We start from the raw sequence: 23,744 nt of genomic DNA, 5'->3' as shown, positions 1-23,744 counted from the left end.
CAAGTGCCTGAACATAGCGTGCACAGACCCAGAACACACACACACACACAGTCCCACCTGAGCCCTCCTGAATAGACACCATTCTCCACCCTGACAGTCGGGAACAATAGAGGTGAAAACACAGCTTTTCAAAGACAGAATTGACCTGTCTGAACACATCAAGCATCCTCGCCACCCGCTTCACTGCGTAAGCTTTTCCGTGCTGAGATGACTTCAGGTGATATCGTGTTTCTATACGGCTACACTTTTCTTCGCCTTCACTTGCATTTGCTTTGTAACAGATATGAGGTTTGTGTTTCCAATGTTAAATCCAGCGGGCAAAGAAAACGTCATGTCAGATTGTGCCTTTAGCTAAAAGCTTGTAAGACTTTGTGGGCTGAGGCCTTTCTCCACTGGGTTACTCAAAGTAATTGTCATGAATATTCTGACCTTTGACTACAAACCAGTCATTAATATAAAAGTGTACCAGATTTCACCAGAACGCCAAAGTTTGGTGTGAGCTGAAACTCTGTCAAAAATAGAAAACATTGAAACCATTTCAATCAGCAACAAGCCGCAGTGTTATCTTATCATCTGTTTATTGAATTTATAGATTGAACACAATTTACCAAACTTAAATTTTGGGTTTGGTAATCAATGTACATAAGAACAAATCTTGGTTTTAAGCTAAATACATTTAATTGTGTCTGTCAATTCACAGGTGTGTGGGTAAAACCAACATATAAACCGGGTGGTGACTCATTTTAGCTAGGCATACTTAATCTAGAGACCTCATGACAGTTTTCGTGTGTGTGTTTATTAAGGAGGTGGGTAGACCAGTGAGGACATAGAGTGCCTGGAGGAGGACGGTGGTCTAAAGATTGGAGACTTCCATCCAGAACTCTGGCCGAATGACGCGTCTGGGGTAAGGGGTCCTCCGTGAAAACGGCTGGGAGATGATAAGAGAGGCAAACTGTTAATCTACTGTAACAACAACGAGGCATAATTAGATACACTACAAGTTATTAAATGTAACCTTCTCTTTTTTTACGCTCTCATTGATGCAGTTTTCTTGTTGTGTTTTATGTGGGGCAGAATCAACACAAATTTCACAGTAGTGAGATTTCTACATGTCATGTTCTCTGCGTTTTGAGTTAATGTTTCTTCTGGATGACCCATGTTTGAGTTGGTTTCAGCTGTATACTCACCTGTTACCGCTCCCCTCGTTATCTGGTGTGTCTATATATATATTGTCTCTGTCTCCCTCTGTTTATTCATTATCCCTCATAGCTGTGTGTAGCTCTCCACAGTACCTCAGCACTCTGAGTTTGACAGTGACAGTATCTCCTAGTAATCCTTAGAGTTGTTCATTCGCTTGCTTATCTGTTTGTTCCTGTGTATTTTTAGACTATGAGAATTAAATGCTCATTTTGAGTTTACTCCTGCCGTTTTGTGTGTTCTGAAATTGTGTCCACAAATAAATAGCTCACACAGTCATGCCACTGCATGTTTTTCTTGAAACAAATGAACTGTTCTACAAAATGAAAAAAATCATACAAGCACACAGATGATCAGTACCAGCAATAAACTTAGGAAAACCTGAGACGTTTTGAAGTGTTTTTTAAACTAGCAGAAGATTATCAGACTTTTCTTTCCCAAACTAATACACAAAAAACAAAACTAATCAATGAAAAAAACATCAGAAAGGCTCACATGATATAAAATCTACACAGAACAGTGGCCCCAGCCACAAAGGAGATTCGAACCACGAGCCTTCTTGCTGTGACATAACAATACTAATCACTGCATCACCATGCTGCCTATGATATTGTTTTGATGTATTTAATGAATTAAACTTGTTACCTCACTGTGGCTGAGCATGCGGCGTGACTTGCTGACATGTTTGGGTTGGACGATCTGTGAGGCATGGTGCCTGCACATTACACAAGATAAAACCATGGTTAATCCTTAACACAAGTCGCACAGATAAAAATGGCTCACAATGATTAAAAAAATTCCTGGGTCATTATAGGCTTATGTGTCTCTTGTTCCACCTCACGAGCTTACTGCATGTTTCATTTGGAAAACCATCAGAGATGGCAAGATAAACAGGTGAGTCATCTTCCAGAGTAATTTGCATCAAACTTGCACAGATGTTGCTACCAACAAACCAGGCAAAACACCTAAAGCTTGTACACACGCCTCTGCAGCAGTTAGGTCTATAATTAATGACACAGCTCATCCTTATCTTGCAGTAACCATCAATCAAATCTTCTGTAAAAAGTATTTTTAATAGCATAATCAATCCACTGATGGTTACAAAATGATCCTCTTGTATATTAGCATATTTCCTGAACTAAACTGCTATTTAGGTATAGTAGGTATCTACAATGTCTAAAGTGATAAAGGAAGACCAACTAAAGGACTGTCATCTTATTTATCTCTATTGATTTATTTACTATAGGTGGTCAAATCATCAGTTTCTAAGTCTCAAAATAGCAATAAACATAAGTGTACAATGACAGCATTTCCAGCAAATGGAAATATCTGACACAGATGACACCTCTTCCATTAGTTAAAACCAAAACCAGTAGCTGCATAACAGGCAGTAGAAAGCGCATACCAGTCCATCCATCTTGTGAAGCTCTGATAAATGAGCCGGAGTTAGGCTGAAAGACAGATTCACAGAGAAACAGCACAAATCATGATGTTTTATTTGCTTAATACTTTCCATCATAATATACCAAAGCCTTAAAGTCAATGTCAGGATGCTGTGCAATCTCGACAGAATCTCATTCATAACAATGATAGACAGCAAGCGAAGTAACTGGCACTTACTTTCCAGAACAGACTCCTTTGATCCACCTCCATGTTTTCAGTGCTGCCAGACAGGAAGGCACACTTCATTAGTTCTGTTGGCTTCAGTGTTTTTAACAGTGCACGATACCTGAATGCTTTCGATTTTTCTTTAATAGGACAACATTTAAAGTTACATTAGTATTTATTTTTTCAATAGTAAAAAACTAACACATACTTAATGAACAGAAATTTTGCAAAGATTTATGTACAAATGGAGCACTAATGAATACGAGAAAGCATGGTATAATGTAGTGAAATAAATCTGACCTTCTATGTTCTATCCATATTATAAACAGTTTTAGATAATTTATTAAATCCTTTATTAATTCTACACTAAACTGTAGAAGAAAAACTGTAAATGAACTTCAAAAATTAGATTATTCACATTTTATTTTTACCAAAATCATGAATCTTGTGTGTAGTTTACTGTACTTGTGATAGAAAACAGATTATTTGAGTTGGGGGGATTTTCAAAATATAAATCATTCACTCTGTGATACTTTAAGCAAGATCAAAATAATTTGAGACCAAATTGATATTATAATGGCACCACTTCACCCGCGTTGCCACCCAGCAAAGCAGAAAGACATCTATCAGTGACTAAAGTGCCAGCGGCTGAATTGACCCTGCAGGAAATGACATTTATATCCGCTCTCCATCTTCTAAACCCAATGTCTCAGTGGATAAAATAACAATAATACTATTAAATTCTGACACTCAATCAATCCTGTGTCAGTACTGCGTAGGAAACCCAGTACATTTTCCTGATTAAACCTAAGCAAAGATCAGCTTATTCAGGTGTGTGGATAGCCGCAGGGCAGGGCAAAGCTCACGGCAACGAAAGCTAACATAAGACATCAGTAGTGAAGCCAGGATATAACTTGTTTGCGCTGTGAACTACCTCCTACTTTTTCTCTCTCTGAAGCCTGAGGTATAGTAAGAGAATAATATAGGCCAAAGAAGAAAAATAAGCAGCATGAGATAGAATGAAGAGAGTATTAATCAAAAATGAACAGAAGGAGAAGGTCAGCGCTATTAAGGAAAATTGTGAAATTGTAGACAGAGACTATACTCACACATTAGTAGCTGAAGAGTGTCGTGAGAGGGACACAGAGGAGTTATATGGTATCTGTAGGACTTAGACGAAAAAGAAGGAGCAAAATTTAAAGCAACTTAAAACAAGCTGTATGCTATTAGTGACAGACAGTTATTTAGTTATTCATAAAAATGAACCACTTAGATAGTTGTTTTACAGTCTAAAAGTAATAAGGTTACAAAAGTTTCTGGTCTTTGTGCAGGATCTTTTTGCAACTAGTAACTCATAGATCTAAACAAATATAATCTTTTATTATAATTAATTATAATAAAAGATGTTTTATCTGCTTCATTGATTGTAGCAATAACAAAGTGTATAAAATAAACAAACCATGTGTAGTATAATAACTAAAAAAGTCACTTTGTTAGGTACACCATGCTGTTAATGATTGGACCCTCTTTTGCCTTCAGAACTGCCTTAATTCTTCATAACACACATTCAACAGGGTGCTGGAAACATTCCTAAGAGATTTTGATTCATAATGAATATGACGACATCACACAGTTGTTGTAGATTTGTTAGCTGCAGATCCGTAAAACTCTCTTATTCCATTACATTCAAGAGGCACACTGCTGGATTGAGATCTGGTGATTGTGGAGCCAATTTCCAGTGAACTCATGTTAAAGAAATCGGTTTGAGTTTTGTGCATGGCACATTATTGTGCTGGACATCAATAATATCAACAATACTCAGGTAGGCTGTGGTGTTTAAACAATTGGCATTAAGGGGCCACCCTGAACTCACTCATGCACTGACAACACAGTTCCACTCCCCAATCCAAAGACTTCCCTCTATACACAGACTACACAACTACCATCACCTCTGTGCAATACTTAATTTACGGGCTATAACCCACACTGTAAATATATAACACTATTTTTTCCCCCAATTTGTATATTTGTACAGTTCTTACTTGTGGATACTGTTCATATGTACATAGTGCTACAGAACTGTGTACCTCATCCCCCTTTCTTTTCCCACGTGTCTGCACTGAATAGAAGACACTCTGTATCTCACTGTACATGTGTATAGTGACAATAAAAGGCATTGTGTTCTATTCAAATTGTCCCAAAAAATCCCCCCCGGACCATTACACCACCGCCAGCCTGAACTGTTGACACATGAAAGGGTAGATCCCTGCTTATTTATGAGAAATTCTGACCCCTACCACTATTATTGTCCAGTTTTGGTGAGCCCATGGGAACTGTAAACTCACTTTCCTATTCTTAACTGACAGGAGTGGAGTGTGGTGTTTAAGGTCAAATGTGTTATTCATTCAGAGATGTTCTTTTGCTGCCTTCCTATCAGCTCACAGCAGTCTGGCATTATCCTCTGACCTCAGATATCAGCAATAGAGAACTCCCACTCACTGGATATTTTCTTTACCCATCTGACACCAACAACCACGCCATGTTCAAAGTCATTTAAATCAATTTTCTTCTACATTCTGATGCTCAATTTGAACATCAGGTTGTCCCGTACATGTGTACATGGCTAAATGCACTGAATTGCCGCCACATGACTAGCTGAGTAGATATGAATGTTAACAAGCAGTTGAACAGGTGTATCTGTGAAGTGGACAGTGAGTGTACATATATACAGTTCTTGCATAGGACAGCATTAGTAATAAAAATTGTTAATGGTACACAGTATGTCTGGATATTTTGTCAGGCGCCATCGAAAAACAGATCATTACAGTTGCCAATACAATAAAAGATAGTTTACCTGGTTTATGTCCATGTGGGGTTTGGGAACTATGGCTCATATGGTGCCCAGATGAAGCTTTGGTACTGAGTAACAGGAGTAATAAATAATGTTAATCACTTACACAAAGCGCACCTGCTGGACTGAAACCTACACTAAAATAGCTGGTGATGGTGTTTCTGCATGAAATCAGTCGAGTGGATTAAGACATAAGAAATGAATATAAATGTAGTATTTTTATAGATTATTCTACACAGACTTATAAGTGGGTATTTTTATTGCTGAATTCATTTCAACATGCCCATTGAAACACTAAAGCATTACTATAGTTGAATCATAGATGTGCCAGGAGTGACACCTAGTGAACGGTGAGGTAGAACAACCAGTTGGTTGTAAAAGTCTTTAATCACTGATAGAAAACTAAACTGGCTTTTAACTGCCTCCACTAATCATTATTTACTATTTTTTAAATTTTATTTTACCTTAATATCATTATTATTGATGCAAAGCCCTAAAAAATGGTATTCAAATCTACAGCACAGGGAATTTAGCCAGACATTTGTTAATCAAAATAAAACATAAAATAAGAATTAGGGGAGCAATAACTGGCTTTAGTAGGCAGAAACTGACAATTACACATTGGGTTAACTATCTATTAAGTGTTGTACCTCTGAAGCTTTAGTGCATTTTCCAGCTTAGCAATGTAGGCACTCTGTTCATTCAGCTTCCTGTTAATTGGAAAAATAAATAAGAAACCCTTCCATCTTTTCACAAACTGCAGCTTATTTCAAATCTAATTTAACTTACTTTGTCATCTGCTGCATTTCTTGCTTCATCCTCACTACTGCCTCCTCTAGCTTTTCATTCTGCAAGTGATTAATTGATAAGTTTGGTACACTAGGTGGCATAAGCATGTATCTGTTTCAGTTACTGTTGTCTTCAGAGCTAGACAGCCAGTGTGGTAGATGAGTTAAATGTTGCAGACTGCTGGGTTCTTTTAGATAGAAAAATACAATTTTAAGGCAAAGAAATTAAAAAAAAAATAAATCACCCTTTGCTCGTAGTGAGTGAAGAGCCTCTTTTGATGTTTTTCCTGGTACTTTATAACCTGGGAAAACGCAGAATAAGTGCTGTTTGTGCAAGTTCTGCATTACACTATTGCATTTAAATCTCCATACATTTTTTGGACATATTTACATGTTTACAGGTCACTGGTGATATACAATCGGATTATAGGTGTTTATATGAAGCAAGAAAGTGACTGAACTTGGCTGATTTCCGTTAAGTGCTTGGCTGCCACCACCTTGATGTTTGAGAAAAGGGCCTTCACACCAGGGCTGCTCTGAAACAAGCACATTAAACATAACTCTAACGACAGCAGAATATTAAACTTTTAATAGTCTGATTATTAATGTGACTATCCCACCCCAACACCCACAGTTACCTGGGGATTTCATGAGAAAAGAGTGCTTACTTTGTCAGACAGTGGTGACAGTTGGCATTTAGCATTACAGATTAAACAGCTGCCTGGTTGGCCTGAAAGAAAGATTATGTTTAAACCAAAATGACAAAGTCAAGAATATAATGCTGGCTCGCAAGGATCGGAAGACATGGAAGGACTGAAAATTGACTTCGAGGGTTTCTGTCTGTGAAACAAAATCAGTTAAATGGCTTTGTCTAACCATGGGAGACAGACAAAGTCAAAGAAAGTCTGATTAAGGTGAGACCAATCATGAACAACTCCAGGGCTAATGAATAGTGATTAAAGGATCTCCAGGAGTACCATCCATTGGTGAATGGTGTAATTTCGCTCTGAATTTTTGAATGAAACATATAATCACAGAGCATGACTGTTTTTCTTTATAATATAACAATCTATAACACTGCTATTTAATCTATCTTAAACATAGATCCCTAGGGAGATCCTTTCTTTAGAGACAACTTAGAAACATGCAACACTCAGTGAAAAGCTAAATAATCAGCTCTGCAATATCACTTAGAGCCCAACAGATGTCCCTGTCTAATCATACTTTCATTTGCTGGGGAGTAGGAAGGCTGTAGACTTGGTGCTTAAACATATGCAGGTATTCCAAACAGTGATTGTTTTGACTGTGTTTGCAACAAAACTGTTTATGTACCTCTCTGATAACCTCTCTGATAACAGTCACTACAGATGACATGGCCACAGCTTGTGACCGCCAGTTTGCGGTCAGCACTTCGAGGAAGAAAGCAGGAATTGCAGCAAACCCAGGAAGCCATTTCAAAACCTGCAGGAAAACAAGATTAGGTGAGGAGTTAATGAGCTAATTTAGCTAACTTTCTTTGCTAAATTACGTTTATGAATTAGCAGATTTAGCTAAACGGTCTTCTAACTCTTATTTACACATGTGTATTAAAATTGTTGCTGCATATCTTCTATATATAGTTCGTTTATACAGCCATATTTCATTAAGGTTTATTAGATAACTATATTTATTATTTTGAAAACCTTGTGACTGCTAGTAAAGCTAAAGGCTAATTTAGCTTATATTAGCTCTGTCCTACTCCTAGAGTCATTAATGGTTAATATATGTCCTCACTGCTTATAATAAAAGTAACTTTACCTTTTCGCTGATGGTCAGTTGTTGTTGAAGCTGTCTGTCCAACTTCTAACTTAAATTGCTGGAAACCTGTAAATACCTATTTAAGATTATGCCTGTTGGACATTTGAACACCAGGTAAGCTATGAGTGAAATGCATCATAATCACATGATATGCTATTAGCTTATATTTTCTAAAACCATAGTATGTAATTATAACACATTCAACCTTTGTAAACATTGTGTACATTTTCCTAGTTGCTGGCTATGATTTTCACCTTATTTAGGGCAAAATTGCAGTAATATAAACTATTACATTGAGTTAATGTCACACAAATCAAAGATTACAATGACCTAATGCCTCAAACAATATTTTATTCAACAAAAAACATTGCAAAAAAAACAATTTTTGCAAGAACCATTCCAAGTTTTTATGCAATTTTTTCATATTTTAATTTGCAAAGGATATAGTTGTGCTCAGAAGTTTACATGCATTGAATGTCATGGTAACTTTGGACTTTTAATAATTTCTTTGAACTGTTCTTTTTCCAGAGTGAAAAGCATACATCTTTAAATACTTTCAAGCTCTATGCACCCAAATTTTGGTTTTATTTATTTATTTAGGATTTTCTGTAATCCACGGCATCAAGAGAAAACATGCAGGCTCAAATATATGTCCACATTCATTTAAGTACTTTAATAAGCTAAATGTTTTATGCTGTATTTTAACTTGACAAGACCAAGGCCAGTTAACTTTTGTGATCATGATTAACTACAACTGCTAGTTTCTCTTAGCATAAAAAAGATTTGATTGACACCACTGATTAGATTGACCAATGAGAAAGTCCAAGGAACTCAGATTTAAACATGAGAATTGTAGATTTACGCAAGTTGGGAAGACCTTTGGAAATGATTTCTAAACAACTGTAGTTTCCAAGATCATCAGTTCAAACAATTGTACACATGTTATTTGGATGTTTCACCACTTTTTCACTCTGAAAGAAGACACAAACTGTCATGAAAGAAAATTGGTTAGGATGTTCAGGAACAACCGGGGGAATGAGGATCAAGCCTGCCACGAACTGGAAACTGCTGGAAGACTAGTGTCACTGTCAACAGTGAAGCGAGTTTTATATCGCCATGCACTGAGACAATGCCAGCCAAGAAAGAAGCCCTGAGTCTAATATGAACTTTAATTTTGACTTAAATTAAGAACTAAGAACACTACCAGCTAACAAGCACGAGGTGGTAGCCTCATGTTCTGGGTCTGTTTTGCTGTCAGTGGTACTGGTACATTGCACAAAGTGGGTAAAATAATGAAGAAGAAGGCCTACCTCCAAATTCTTCAACTTCACCTCAAATCAGCAAATAGATGGTTGAATGCAATTGGGTGTTAGAACAGGACAGTGATCCCAAACACACCAAAACTGGTTTTGGAATTGATAAAGCAGGCTAATATTAGGTCTCTGGAATGGCCTTCCCAAAGCGCTGACCTCAACGTTATTGAAAATTTGTGAACTATGCCTAAAAGCTGAATCTTTGCCAAGAAAGCAAGCGATTTACAAGACGTCTACCAATTCTGCCAAGAAGGGTGGTGAAATAGCCAGCCAAAATTATACCCTCATGGCTACAAAAAGTGGTGGATGCAATTTGAGAAGGGTCTTGCTAATCAAATATTATTGGGGGTATATGTATATATTTGATCCAACATGTATAATTGTAACCCTGAATGGATTAAAGAAAATCCAAAATAGATTGAAACTTGAGCACCTAAATTTTGATTATAATCATTAAAAATGTGTGCTGTACAGTCATTCCACAGTTCACAGAAATCACTAAAACCCCAGATCACCACAATGTATGTACTTCTCACCACAACTGTATATACAATAGTCTTAAACACCATACTCTAGAGCATCGCACCAGCTGTTTGGTGAAAACTGGCCTTTTTATTAAGCATTACAGCCCGAGAGCACTCAAACTTCACTGGTACAGGTATGTGAAATAAAAGTAAAAACAATGAGGCTGGTCAAAGTTGTTCGTCAGACCAGTTTCTTCTCGATGAAGAAGTCTTTGAGTCTTTTCATCTGCCAGAAACCAACCACCAGCAGAATGGAGGTCTGCACTGCAGCCCACCACAACACTTTGCTGTTGGTGTTCTCACTGATCTGACGAAATACCTCCTCCTTCTCCTGAATGACAACAGGCAACAAAATAAAAAGAAAGAGAGAAGAATAGAGTAGATAACCTGTTATATGATGTAATTTTACCATTTTACAATGAATATATTCTCCTTCATTGGTAGCAGTGTAAAAAAGTACTTCAAGATTCTTGACGTAAAGTGAAGCTTATATCTAATATACAGGGATGCACCTTTTCTCTGGTCTCCTTACTGTATTTCAGGTTTAAACAACTGTTAAGACAGTGCAGTAAAATATTTATTTACCCTCTGGAACTCCTGCTGCCTGGTAATGTGAATCATCTGCTCCGTCAGGTGACTAAGACTGTTCTCCAGGGCCTCCATGCTGTCCTTGGTCCTGTCAGTATTGTGGCCAACTGTGAACTCTCCCATTTGTACATCCAAATGTAGCTTCTGTGTAGCAAAATTGATAAACAGAAGTTAATGTTAACTATTAGTCAGTGTTTAAACGTGGAGTCCATTTCTGTATTTTGCTTTGTTTTGAATAACATTTGTTCTGTGTGTCCACATTTCTCACCAGACGTTCACGGGCAAAGACAGAAAAACTTGTCGAGTTTGTTTTAAAGCAAAGAAGATGCTGACCAGAGGTGTGAGCTGTGAAGGTGAATTTACCAAATTTCCCATAGCGCTTGGACAACACAATCTGAAAAGTAGGAAAGTTACTATTATTATTAGGCTGTAATAAGCACTTGTTTTTGTTTATTTGTTTCTTTTTAATTTCCAAAGATACATATTTTTAATGTAACATCACGTGAAGACATCCTGGCTTTCTTATACCCCGTATCGTTTGAGTCCAGTACCTCACTGTTTGAATCTTTTACTGTTACAGTGAGGCCAAGTTGAGGTAATTTTGATAACGCCTTCACATCCCAAGGCTCCAAAAGAAAAAACCCTAAAGGTAAGAGACACACACATAAGTGCAGACATATACACAAACAAAGTTACACACATAGTAACTGCAAAGACCCATAGCAAGCTTGCAAGATTCGTGACATATGCTTTTGATAAGATTGATAATTTCTAGTTTGCTTATTCTGTGGTTATCAAAAATCACCGTAATCATTAAAAAGTCTTAAATAGTCTGCGATTAACATCAAGGAAAAAAGATCTGAGAAATATTAAGTAATGTAAAGTATCGCAAAACACTGGCACACATCCAGCTCAGTAAATATGGAAAACTGCAGAGAGAATCACCGAACTACCGTGTGGTAAATAAGAACCAAATACAGTTTGTTTTAGCGACTCTCAGGTAGCTGTCTACCCAGGTGTTATTACTTGGTTATACATCCTTAAATACATTGCTTTTTCATGAGGTTCTTTCGTGAGGAGATCTTAAAAAGCACTAATTTTGATTTCCAACTCCATGAACCTTGCAGTTGGTGGAATGCTCTTTATATTTCTTTCTTTATTGTATTCATTTAACTACTGGATACACTGGAAGTGTTTCATTTAAAACAAGGCTTGAATAGCTTTTTATGGTTTTTGCACTTGCTCAAATTAGAAACATAATATTGTGCATGTAAAGCTACTGTGTGATTCAAAAATCACATGGTTTTTAACATTTGCAAATAATTACATTCACCCTCAATCACTGATTCCACTTTTATTGCTATGATTGGGTATCATAAATGATACTCAGGAGGACTTTTCCCCATCTAAAACACTCACCGGTCACTAGTGTGTCTTCAGGAATCTCCTCAATGATGCATTTCTCCTCCTGCTCTCCAAGATGAAAAAACATGGCTGCAGCCAGCATCAGGTAACACTGTAGGAGAAAGCCAGTGCCTTGCAAACCCATTTTATGTTAACAGCAAACTATTAGATTACACTTAACAGTGACCTAATGCTTTGCCTGCAGTTCCAGTAGAGCCTTTATGTAGATCTGCAAATTCTAGCTCAAGTTTGAGGTATTTTCCATCTAATGATGTCCATATGTGAGAGTGTGAGAAACTCACAGGTGCTACTTTGTGTGACAAGTTATTCTGGTAATTTTGTAACTGGTTAACCTGGCAACCAATAGAAAAGCTGCAATGGCAAGCATGCACCTGATATAGGATATCTACCAGTTTCTTCGTTTCACTGAAGATTATATTTATATTCTGACACTAACACGAGGTAGGAATAAGCATCATTAACTTTCGGACACATATAACAATCTGTAGTGTCACTTATAAAAAATGTTGTGTGTTTATCAAGGATGTACTTTACATTTACCTCAGTAAAATTCAAGAAGGTGCTTTCCAGCTTTTTTCTGTACTTTAGAGTACCAAAGGACAATTATATGCAAAATATTAGCACATTGTAATATAGTAAGTTGATTGTTTGACAGTGTCCCATTGTGTAATCAGTGTAGGAAATGTAATCCAGTCCATTGCGCAAAATGCCATATGTTTACCTTAGATGAGGTCACATGCAGAGAAAACTCCCACACACACTGAATGAACCCATCTCATATTTAGCATCTGCAAAAGTTGTCATTTCTAAAGTAAGCAAAGAATCAGATTTCCTTCTCATCCCACACTCTGGTAGCTTTACAGGAAGCTTGAATAGTAAATCAGTACTTTTATCATACCAATAAAATAACCACAGGTTTTATACTGTGTCTGTTAAAAATGAAATTTCACAAACAAAGCAGGGATATTTGTCATGACATTGCACCAAACTGGATGTTTACGTTACTCTTACTTCTAACACATATTTACTGAACCTACAATAGAAAAGCTAAAACACACATCTTTAGCTCAGTAATTTTCCTCTCCCTCGTCATTCCGAACGGAAGGACATCCCTCATGTCCCAGATGTTTAGTTCTTATTGCTATTCAGTCTGCCGTCTGTAGTTTCAGTGCTGGCTTGGTGGGAATATCTGTTTTACATATTTACGCTAATATTGTTTACTTAAAATTATGTCGTCTTCATCGTGCCCTGAAAGAAAAGGTCACTTTTCTATGTACATATATATTTTTGTGCAGTAGGATTTATGCTTTATAGCCTTTATGTGAAATTAATTTATTGCTTTAAGATTTTAAGCTTTGAGTTCTAAACATTTCATGAACTCTTTAATCACTGAAGATCACTTGTGTTCACTTTATGACCAACACTTCATTAGGGTGAATTCAGTCCAAAACTGTGTGAACTGAGGTCAGCTTGTCCTCTACACTCCATTGGATCCTGCAAACCCAACATCAGTAATATTACCTTAATGCATGCCTAATATTTAAAGGTGATAATCGACAGGCCATGACAGTTTTAATTAAACTACGCCACCATTTGTTTCTTGAGAAAACAGGAATCAAAGAGTAAACAGTACTGTAAGTTGTATTTACATTTTATTGACCTTTACAAAAAAAATACACATATTTTTAGTGTTTTAGCATTTTACAAAGCAAGTTTTTCTGTTTTAACTCAGTAACGTAAAGGAATACAAATTATTTCAGATTTCATATGCTGTACACTACAGGTTAAAATCCTGTCAATAAATATATCCATTTTCTTTAGGAAAACAAGCGCAATGTTTCTTTAAACATTATGTTTTGAATTTAGGAAAGTGTATATGTCACTTTTGTGATCATAGTACTTCTGCTAATGGGGCTATTGAAGCACCGTATTTCCACCTTTTCTTAGTTTGATATAATTTGTATAATTTTGTATCTTATACCAGGATTTATTTCTAAATCCTCTAAATAAAAGCTACTGGGAGTTATAATCCACTTTGGGCAAATAAATATTTGTGATCTTCAGAAGTGTCAAAGCAAATCCAATTACAGTGCCAACATGTGTTTTCAGCTCATTTTCTAATTACAAAACAGCATTGATCTCTCCCCAGACAATTTTGATAATCTGCCAAAACTGAATTGGTGTCTAATGGCTATTTTGCCAAACTACACCTCTTTAGTGCTGTCAGATCTATCAATATGAATGGAAGATTAAGGATTTTTTTAAGGCACACTTTCCCAGTTGAACAGTCACATAATCAGTATGTATATTAGTGATTTCCACAGACACAGTTTGGCCAGGGAGAACCGATGGAAGCTGGTTTGTGATGGTTAAACTTCATGTGATTAAATCGCGGACCTTTTACTGTTGCTGTTGCGTCTTCGTCCTTTCCTCCCTTTTCTGGCTTTCCTCTCCTTCTTCTTTCTCCTCTCCTTCCTCTCTTTCTTTTCCCTCCTTTCCTGGCCTAGTCATAAACAGTTGTCTGGGAAACACTTCCGCTCTTCCTCCAGCAGGGGACAGGCTGCTCCATTGTTGGCTGGGTGCATTATGATGTAGCGTGTGCGGTGCTGAATGCCTGACTCTCCACATTTGCCCTTGCACAAGCCCCAGGGAGACCACACTGACACTTCGCAGTCCAGAGGGGTATCTGCAGAGAAGGGCGGGTAGCATAGCAATCATATTAACAATCAGGTTTCCATTCTGCTAATTCGTTGCTCTTAAGTCTTTGCACGTGACTTTAATTTTAAAGATGAGTAATATGTCATAATCAGGAAAATCGTTTCTTTTTATAACACAAAATTATTAAAGGGTGTTGCCGGGCTTTGTGTGTAGGCCTTATGAACCCACATTTTCTCATTATAGACTCTTTGCAGTGGTTGCACTGCTGGAGTTAATTTTCATTTTGTTTTACTTTCGTTTGTAGAGTGGGTTTTTGCTCATTGTGCTTACTTTTTTATTTTTGCCTCAGAGTAAACAGTGCTGCTACTTAATGACTCCTTTACAACAGATCGTGATTTAGCCCCTTATTGGGAGACACCTCAACTATAATAGAGGGTAAGGAAGCATACTCTGACTTTCTGCTTTTTCAGCTAACCTAATAAAAATGTAATCCTTTTAAAGTCTTATCATCACATCATGTTTTTTGGTGCTTTCAGACTACTTGCTGATGTACCTCAGTCAAGCTCTTGGTGGGCTTCTATGCAGCTGATATGAATCGCAGTTGTCAGTTAAAGAGTAGAAAAGCAGAAGGATGGGAGGTTGCATGGAAGCTGCATAGATGGACATTTGGATATCAAGTGAAAGGCTGATAACTCCCTTTAAAATTTATGTTCAAGAATGACAAAGCGAAGGTTAATGTGACAAAAGGTTGCAGAAACGCAAAGATGATTTAACCTGATTTTCCATCAGTGTCTCACAGATCTAGAACAGGTGCTTACTGGTCATTAAAGAAAAGTTTTGTTCAAGCTCTGGGGAGAATACACAAATATGATGGAGGGATAATGATAGGGGTAGGATAAACAGACACAAGGGTAAGATGGAGCATTGGGAACAGGGGGAGGAAACCTCAACAGATTGTTGGCCATTCTCTGTTGTTTGTTGATGGGTTGTCGGGGGAACGGTCTTATAGTCTGTGATGCTGACTCAGACCCTTGCAGTTACCCTCAACCCTGCTTCTGATTAATGCTCTGTCAGCTCTTTTGCCAGGCCAACATGCTATCTATTACTTTTTCCCCCTTAAAAAAACTTTTCCTGGTCAAGTCATCTATTTAGACTTTCCGTGGTGAATTGTGCTTTTATAAAAGGCTGTTTTGCCCTCCCTATCACATACATCATTCACACAAAGTTACCTGTCTGCTGCATTGCTAACTTTTAGTTTGATACAGTTTCTTAATGTACATTTTCCAAGATGTCTTTTTATTCTTCCTTTCTGTACAGAAGAGTCTTAAATAGTCTCGGAACCCACATATCCAGCTTCACCCATGAAATAAAGTCCAGTGTTTATGTCCCACTTGGCATCATGACTAAAAATCTACTGTATATAATTTCTACATAGTTTTCATAAAGTACTCTTTGACATCTTTTATCACACATATTTTGGCTCTTATACTTGATGCCAGATGTGTTTCTGGTATTTTCTGGTCTTTGTTTGGAAACAATTTAGTTTGTGTGTGGCCTGTAATGTTTCCCAAATTCCTCCAAAATGAGCAAGTCCCTGCCTTATGTTAAAACCTTACATCTGAGTTTGACAAAGCATGTAGAATGCTGTATTCATTTTGTTCTGTATATACTTTTAGTTTAGCCTTTAACAACAAATATAACATATATAGTACCAGTAGAATAAGAAAGACACTATAGAGTTAGTGTTCTTCTGAAGTCTGTCTTTGTCTCATATGTTTGCCTAATTCAGTTATGTATGCATTCAGGGTTTGTCACCAGAATGACTTGTAGCTGCCAAGACACTATCTTGAATGCTGAATAAAACATAGATAAATATATGGGGATAAAAATATCCCTATTGGTGTGTTAACCAGGTCAGATTGAGAACCATTGAGGATTGGGATCAGTGTAAAGTTCTCTTTCAATTGTCACTCAGTAGATTACTCAGTTTTCAGAGAACCGGGGTTACGCGAGTAATGGTTCACGCATGGATCTGTGTTAAGACATAAAGGAGGACATGATGCCATTTAAACGACTCCTCCTAATTTTCCCATAAAAATTTCTCAAAACATAGGACTCTAATGATTGCGAAACTGAGACCAAACTGAGATGTTAACTGCCACATCCTTGAGTTCTATCTTTTGTTATTGTGCTCTGTACCATGCTTCAACATGCATGCTTCAAAGAAAGTAGATGAATCATATAAAAACAGAAATTCTTAATTTACTTGTTGTTCAGACTTACTTATGAGCTTATCTTCAATCTCATTTCCTGTTGGCAGCTGGTTGGATTGAGTGGGCTCCATGGGCAGGCTGATGATCTGATTGGTCTTCTTTATTTTGGTCAGTGTGACCTTCGCCATGGGTGGTAGGTGCTTTAGGCGGGGGTAGAAGAAGGAATTGGCTGGGTGACTAGGAAAAGAGGAAGTGATCTGTGGAGAGGAAAATGGACAAGGAATATCTATCAAGATATGTGTTGTAACAAGCCTCTTCAGACTAATTTTGCTGCTGCATGGGCTTACAATTGATACTAAAAGTTTAAATTACAGTTTAATAGAAAAGAAAGCTGGTATCACGGCAACAGCTGCCATATTCTTTTGATTTTTGCTGGAGGATTTAGGGAAGTATAAATGTCTTTAGGTGCTTCCTGAAGGCAGATAGTGCACACAGCTGTGTCGGTGGTGGCTTAATTACCTTTATCAACGTTACTAAACCCCAAATACTCTCATTTACTAGTTACACTTTAATTGATTTTCTGTTGTGTCTCATTGAACTCAGCCTGGTGATGATTTCCATATAGTGCATTATAATATAAATTCAACAATATGACCAAATTGTGAAAAGTCAGAAAGTTTATGTTTTGTTTCCCTGTTTATTCATAGTCTTTTTCAGTTTTTTGTACTATTTTTACATTACTGTCTAACCAGCTAACTTAACATTTGTAGCTTATGCCAAAAGCCATCTTAAATTCTTAAATATGAAAAAAAAAAGATGCTGGTATTGACCAGACCTAAATTATCCCTGGACCATTGTGCTTGCAGTGTACTGATCGATAAGACTTGCATGTTATTGGTTGAGGGTTGCATTTTAAAACTTATAATTATGTTTAAATTTACCTTAAATATAGCCTTATAGTTATGTCTCTATTCTTTTTGCTTTTTCTGGTTAAAATGTGCAGAAATAAATATTCTAATGAGTGTAGTTTATTTTGTTAAAGCAGTGTTGTAATTTTTGGTCAAATTCAACAGCCGTAGAGTGTCGCTGTACATCACTTCAATACAGCATCTCTGTATGATTCTAATAGAAACACTAATGTTTTCATTACTAGCTGTTGACAATCAGGATTTCTAAATACCTGGGTTTACTATGGATTTATGCACCTGTGCTGCCCACCTGTGTGATTTTATCCTGTGGGATGGTCTCAAAGTTGGGAGACGAGAAGGTGAACCCACTGTCAGTTCCTGCATCATATGGAAAAAGATCCACTGACACATTTTCTTTCCAGTGGTCGCCATCACACAGGTCTATACTGTCCACACCCACAAACCAGTCCGGGCTTGGGACGATACGTACAATAAATGACAGCTGTGAATGGAGAAAGTAAAACATAATAAGTGAGTTAAATTGTAGCCACAGACAGAGATGAGAATAGAAAAGGAAAGAAAAATATGTGCGGAAAACATAATAAAATCCTTTCCAAACATCTTTCCAACATCTTCGTTCTCAAACCTCCTTCAAGGACCACTAAATACTTCTAAATCATATATGATATCTGTGTTTTACAATGATTTATTTTATTGTGCATTAATATGTTCTCTTTTAAGCATGACATAATAGAGATTCGTAGTCTTGTACCGGATCCACCACTCTACAAGTGCACTTTTGTTCCAGCATGGCTTACTTTTATTTTGGTGACCATCTTATGTTTCCAATTGGCTTTTTCCAAGCTTAACAAATTTTCGTCAGATGTGCCAGAGGTTTTATTAGCTACCCAGAGACTCATCAGTGGGAAGTTTAACTGCAAACTTCTGCAGAGTTTCACATAATTCGAAGAGACATTAATTAGACTTGTTACAGTTACAGAAGCTCGCTTTTTGGTGTAGCTTACAGGAAAAAAAACTGTCAGGAGCTTGTTTTATAGGAACATTTTGTTGCTGCATCAGCCTAATTAAAGAGGCATTATGCAGTTTTTCTCACAGTATAACTTCATGTTATGAACAATTATCAGTAGTGTGGCAGGTTATTACTTGACTACAAAGACACTGGATGCAAATTTTAGAATGGTTGCAATTTTGATATATATATTCACATTATATATTTAAGGTTTTGGCTTTTATTACCACTGGTTATAATAACAGACACAGTTGCAATGGAGCAACATAGCAACAAAACATCTTCAGTAGAAATAATGTCCAAGCTTAAACCAAATGTCTTATTTGCACTTACATGCAATTTAAATAACAGTGAAACATTGAAAATTTCACTGACACTGAAATATTTGTAACCTTTGCAAACTACAGTGGAAGTTATTGTATAATCTGTGGTACTGATTCCTAGAATGATAATTTCCACTTTAAAACAGTCTATTTATATTATGGTCAAATTTTAAACCTGTTTGGCCTGTACCTATCTGTAAGGCTTTATTATTGGGCTAAACAGAGCTATGATTTTAAGTGCTTATTTGGGAATTCTTCACACCACCTTATTTATGCTGACCTGTCAGTGACAAGCCTTGCATGTACTTAATGCCCTGTTGAGAAACTTACAAAGGAGTGCCTGGCAAAGACCTCAAACTCAGTGTTCATCTGGCCTGTGCCGCCCACGACAGCGGGAGCGGAGAGGATCCCATAAACGCTCTGGATGCGTTCACCGGCCGTCTCAACTTCCTTCACAAGCGTCCAAGCCTCACCTTTCTCCGTGAACTCCCTCACTCCATTGCTGGCAAACTCATTACGTTGCCACATGTGGTAGTCAGAGCTGTGGGTCACCCCTAATGGAAAAGAAAGGATGAAAAATTGTTGTTTCAGCAGGTGTTAGTCTGAATAGTGAGATCATATACAGTACATCTCGGCAAAGGGAAATTAATGGAGTTCTGTGACTGTTTTCTAGTGTTTCTGAACTGAATTGAGCAGATGTATAACATCCTACTAGTGGGTAAAATGTGATACGAATAAAAAATAGGACTGTTTTTTAATAACTCTATAGTAAACAGTTGGTGCATTCCTCTTCTGATTTATTCAAAAGACATTTTATGTAGTAGCTTTCTGTTTTTCAACCACCCAATAGATCTTGCCACATTGACCTGAAAATAATGTGACCAATAACTTGCCTTAGGTTAGGTGCACTTACCAATAAGATTTGACCACTGTGCAGGAGGACGGTAGCGAGGATACTGCTTAGGAAAAGCTGCCTGGGTCCACTTGCCAGTAAATGTTAGACTATACTGGGCAGTTTCTGAAGCTGTGCACATGGGGATGTCAGTAGGGACAGGCATTGAATGAATTCCTTGGCCCAGACTTAGCATCAAGACAATCAGGTGACAGAGTGCCTCAGAGAAGGAGATAGTCATTTTTGTGGTGTCCATGATAAGAGTAGATCGGGGGAGAAGACCTGAATGAGGTGCATAAAAGAAAATGGTAAAGAAGGAAGACTAGTCAGTAATAATATAGAGCTGCAAAGAAGTACCTGGTCAATTACTACACAGTAAACACTATTTTGTACTTTTTTCTTTTATAAAGGTCTTATAACAGTGGCCTAACCATAAATATTGGTTTTTAAAAGCCTTCTCATTCTTTTTGATTCTTATAATCTTATATATTTAAGCCAGATCAGCACCAAGAAAACTGTGATGAGACACCATTAACATTGGGTTTAACAACCTCTTTATATAAGGGAAATTTGTTTCTAGACCGTTTTTCCACTTTTTATACATACAGCGAAGGTGTAATCGCACTTGCAGTCTGCTAAACCATCCATCTCTGTATTATCTACATTAAAGGTATTAAATAGAAGTAAGCTATTCTTCTTCTCCATTGGATATCTCATTATTGCCATTATTACTGCATCTTCCCTGAACTCTGTCATTAAAGCTCCAGTGTGGGTCTTCTGATTTAGTCTTTCAGTTAGCAGTATCACTTTCATGCTCATATGTGTCACTGTTTAATGAAGAGTTCAAGTGCTGCATCCCTGCTTCTCAGAGGGTATATAAATGAACAGCATTTGCATAGATTGCAACCCATTTTTAGTAAGACACTTTATCTTGACACTGCCAGGTCTTTCAGAATTAGCAGCTTTTCCATTCTTTTAAAATTTTGTTCTTAATTTAAATATTTACAATTAAATTAAAAATGGCTACGTTTACATTTTTTATCACCTTTGCTTACTCTGAATATGTTATCACTTAAATACTTTGTAATTGTTTAAAAGTCCTGTGTCTTAAAAACTGATAGTAGCTTTTCTTGTAAGCTCTGCAGGTACCTATGGTTCAACTCTTACATCCATCAATTTGTGTAGATTAGTAGTCTAAGCAGTCTTTTAGCTGGAAGGCCATGCAGAAACAGGGTAAATGTGTGCTGTAGAAACTACTCACTGGGTTTGCTCAGGGTTCCAGTTGAATGAAGGACTGCAGCTGAGTGGAGTAGAGGGCTGAAGGTGAGGAGAAGGGGAGAGGAGAGCTGTGGATGTGGCTGTCGGGACGAGTGACTGCAAAGTTCCAAGTCCTTTTCCGCCTATTTATGTGTTTTAGGAGTTTCACCCCTCGCTTTCCTCCCCTCCTTTCCCCTATTTCCCCCCCTCTTCCCCCTTGGGCTCCACTCCCCTCTTCAGCTTGCTCCACGCTTTCACTCAGTCTCTATCTTCATGCAAATGACTTCCTTGCCCCCTTCATGCCCTTTGACTTTGGCTCTCCCTCCTTCACCCGCCTCCTCCTCTCTCCCGTACTCTTTATAAGTATCCCATTAAATGAATAATGCGTTCAGCAGTTCTGCGTGCACTGCCAGGGGTCCGATGCAGTCCGTGGTTAGAGTGTCAGTTCACAGTTTGATACTGTAGCTCTCTAAACCTACATATATGACTAATGAGGTTAATGGTGTACTTCTTAAATTTTCTAATGGTTTCTTGGTCACGTTTTTGAATTTCAGTTGAGCTACTAGATCCAGTCCCAGTGCTGCTTTTTAACTCATGTAGGAAGTTTTATTGCCTCTGTCATGTCAATTTGCATACTTTCTTTGATGTGTTTTTCAGGGGCTTATAAAGTCAGTCAGCATTATCTTACAAAATGCAGAGGAATTACAGGGTTTCAGACACAACAAGATTGTGTTTTTGGTGGCTCTTGGTAAGTGATTGGCAAAGAACTTACTGATACAGTATAGTCAGTGGTTTAACAAGTTGTGCTCAAGTTGTACTTGAAAAGTAATGAGCTATGTTTTGTATTAAACTGTATAAATTGTATTGGGCTGTTGCAATTATTACCATGATTCCTTTTGTTGATTACCTTTGTTCAGAGAGATACTCTTCCGAGCTAATGGGAGTATTTCTGGAAGATTTTACATTAATTGTAACAGTGTCATGATTCCTTGTTATTATTTTCTGAACACTTTTAGAACACCTCGCATGTTTTCTACAAAAAATATGATAAGCATTGAGTGTTTTTGATCAAACTTTGGCTTAGACTGGCTATAAATAACTATTGTTAAAAATGCTTTAGTTCCACGCCTATAGGAAACCAAAATAACAGTTGTAGTTTTCTCCCATTGTGTTAGTCTCCCAGTCAGCTTATAGAGCATACTTTAGTATTTGTATGCAAGAGACTTTTTACTTTTGTTTGGTCAAATATTTAGTCTAAGCCAGATTTCTGAGGACATTTTGTTATGTCTCTGTGTTTGTATGTGTGTGGGTGGAGGTTGGGGGTGTGGTACTTGACTTGCTGAACTTGGAGGTGACAGACCCACACACTCACGTGCAAACACAAAAATATGTTGGCATGCTGAATCAGCCCACATGTAATGATTTCCATATGGTCACGTTTCTTTAAAACAAAAAAACTCAACCAAAACACCTACACACATACAGACACACACACACAGACCAGTTGCCTTCACTCAACCTCAATTTCCACTATTTAATTTTTGGCCTGTAGAATTCAGTCTGTTTTGACCCAGTAACATTTGAAAAGGAAAAGTTAACTCATTACCACCCTCATAACCCAAGCTGACAGTGGTGGAGTGTGCTCAGTTTTATTAAAGTAATTCTGGCAAAGCATCAAGTGACTCAGGATGGGGAAGAAGTGCTGCTGACTTAGCTGAGGATATAGTCAGGTAGTGGAAGTAACCCCTTGGAGATCTCCTCAATCCCACTGACACGCTTTCTATAATGAAAGCAGTGTGTGGAGACAAGGGGGATGACTGGCATAGTCACACAGTTCTTTAATGGTAGAACCACAGGGGAGGATGAGGTTCACCCTGAATTCTGAAAAGCTCTGGAGTTTGTTGGGAAGTCCTGGTTGGCACATCTCTGCAGTGTTGCGTGGGGTGGCGGCGCTGGATTGGCAGACTGGGGGGGATGGTTCCATTTAAAAGGTCGTAGTCGCAGAACAGTGGACCAGTTCTTTTATCCTGGATATCCTGGATTGGATAATATTCAAGAGTGTGTGTGAGGTTACCCAACCAGACCTCAGGTGTTTTGGGAATTTGAAGAAGGCATTTGACCAAGTCCCTCAAGATATCGTATGAGGGGAACTACAGGAGTATGGCTAGTTGCAAACTACAGCAAAAGCCAATGCATGTTGGATTTCTCCAGGGCTGCGCTTTGTCACCAATTCTGTTTATAATTCTTATAATTATAATACTCTGCTGTAGCCAAGTGGTACAGGGTCTGTGCTTTGATGGTCTCAAGATATTGTCTTTGTTTTTTGTGGTTCTGTTAATCTGTTGATGTGGTTTTGGTGGCATCACCTGGCT

General features: G+C 37.6%; 3 protein-coding genes across 3 annotated transcripts; all 3 read right to left on the bottom strand.

The window, feature by feature from the left end:
• Window positions 1-798: 798 nt before the first annotated feature.
• Window positions 799-7,919, bottom strand: LOC134633681 (probable E3 SUMO-protein ligase RNF212). Its single transcript, XM_063482636.1, has 12 exons — window positions 7,789-7,919; window positions 7,113-7,174; window positions 6,906-6,980; window positions 6,690-6,746; window positions 6,446-6,504; window positions 6,307-6,366; window positions 5,660-5,724; window positions 3,915-3,975; window positions 2,818-2,860; window positions 2,603-2,648; window positions 1,843-1,912; window positions 799-928 (listed from the first exon to the last, which is right to left on the bottom strand). Exons 1-12 carry the CDS (start codon window positions 7,895-7,897, stop codon window positions 799-801), a joined length of 837 nt encoding a protein of 278 aa, XP_063338706.1. The 5' UTR covers window positions 7,898-7,919.
• A 2,340-nt stretch (window positions 7,920-10,259) lies between these two features.
• On the bottom strand, window positions 10,260-12,215 carry si:ch211-255i20.3 (transmembrane emp24 domain-containing protein 11). The gene is made up of 5 exons (XM_063482620.1): window positions 12,086-12,215; window positions 11,218-11,309; window positions 10,935-11,060; window positions 10,664-10,810; window positions 10,260-10,409 (listed from the first exon to the last, which is right to left on the bottom strand). Exons 1-5 carry the CDS (start codon window positions 12,213-12,215, stop codon window positions 10,260-10,262), a joined length of 645 nt encoding a protein of 214 aa, XP_063338690.1.
• Window positions 12,216-13,741: 1,526 nt separating this feature from the next.
• spon2b (spondin 2b, extracellular matrix protein) lies at window positions 13,742-21,483 on the bottom strand. The gene is made up of 6 exons (XM_063485521.1): window positions 21,377-21,483; window positions 20,137-20,397; window positions 19,554-19,777; window positions 18,181-18,372; window positions 17,033-17,219; window positions 13,742-14,777 (listed from the first exon to the last, which is right to left on the bottom strand). Exons 2-6 carry the CDS (start codon window positions 20,369-20,371, stop codon window positions 14,599-14,601), a joined length of 1,017 nt encoding a protein of 338 aa, XP_063341591.1. The 5' UTR covers window positions 20,372-20,397; window positions 21,377-21,483; the 3' UTR covers window positions 13,742-14,598.
• Window positions 21,484-23,744: the final 2,261 nt, after the last annotated feature.

Source organism: Pelmatolapia mariae, linkage group LG2 (assembly GCF_036321145.2).
Source record: "Pelmatolapia mariae isolate MD_Pm_ZW linkage group LG2, Pm_UMD_F_2, whole genome shotgun sequence".
Classification (NCBI taxonomy): Eukaryota; Metazoa; Chordata; class Actinopteri; order Cichliformes; family Cichlidae; genus Pelmatolapia; species Pelmatolapia mariae.
This window is presented reverse-complemented; position numbering and strand designations above follow the sequence as displayed.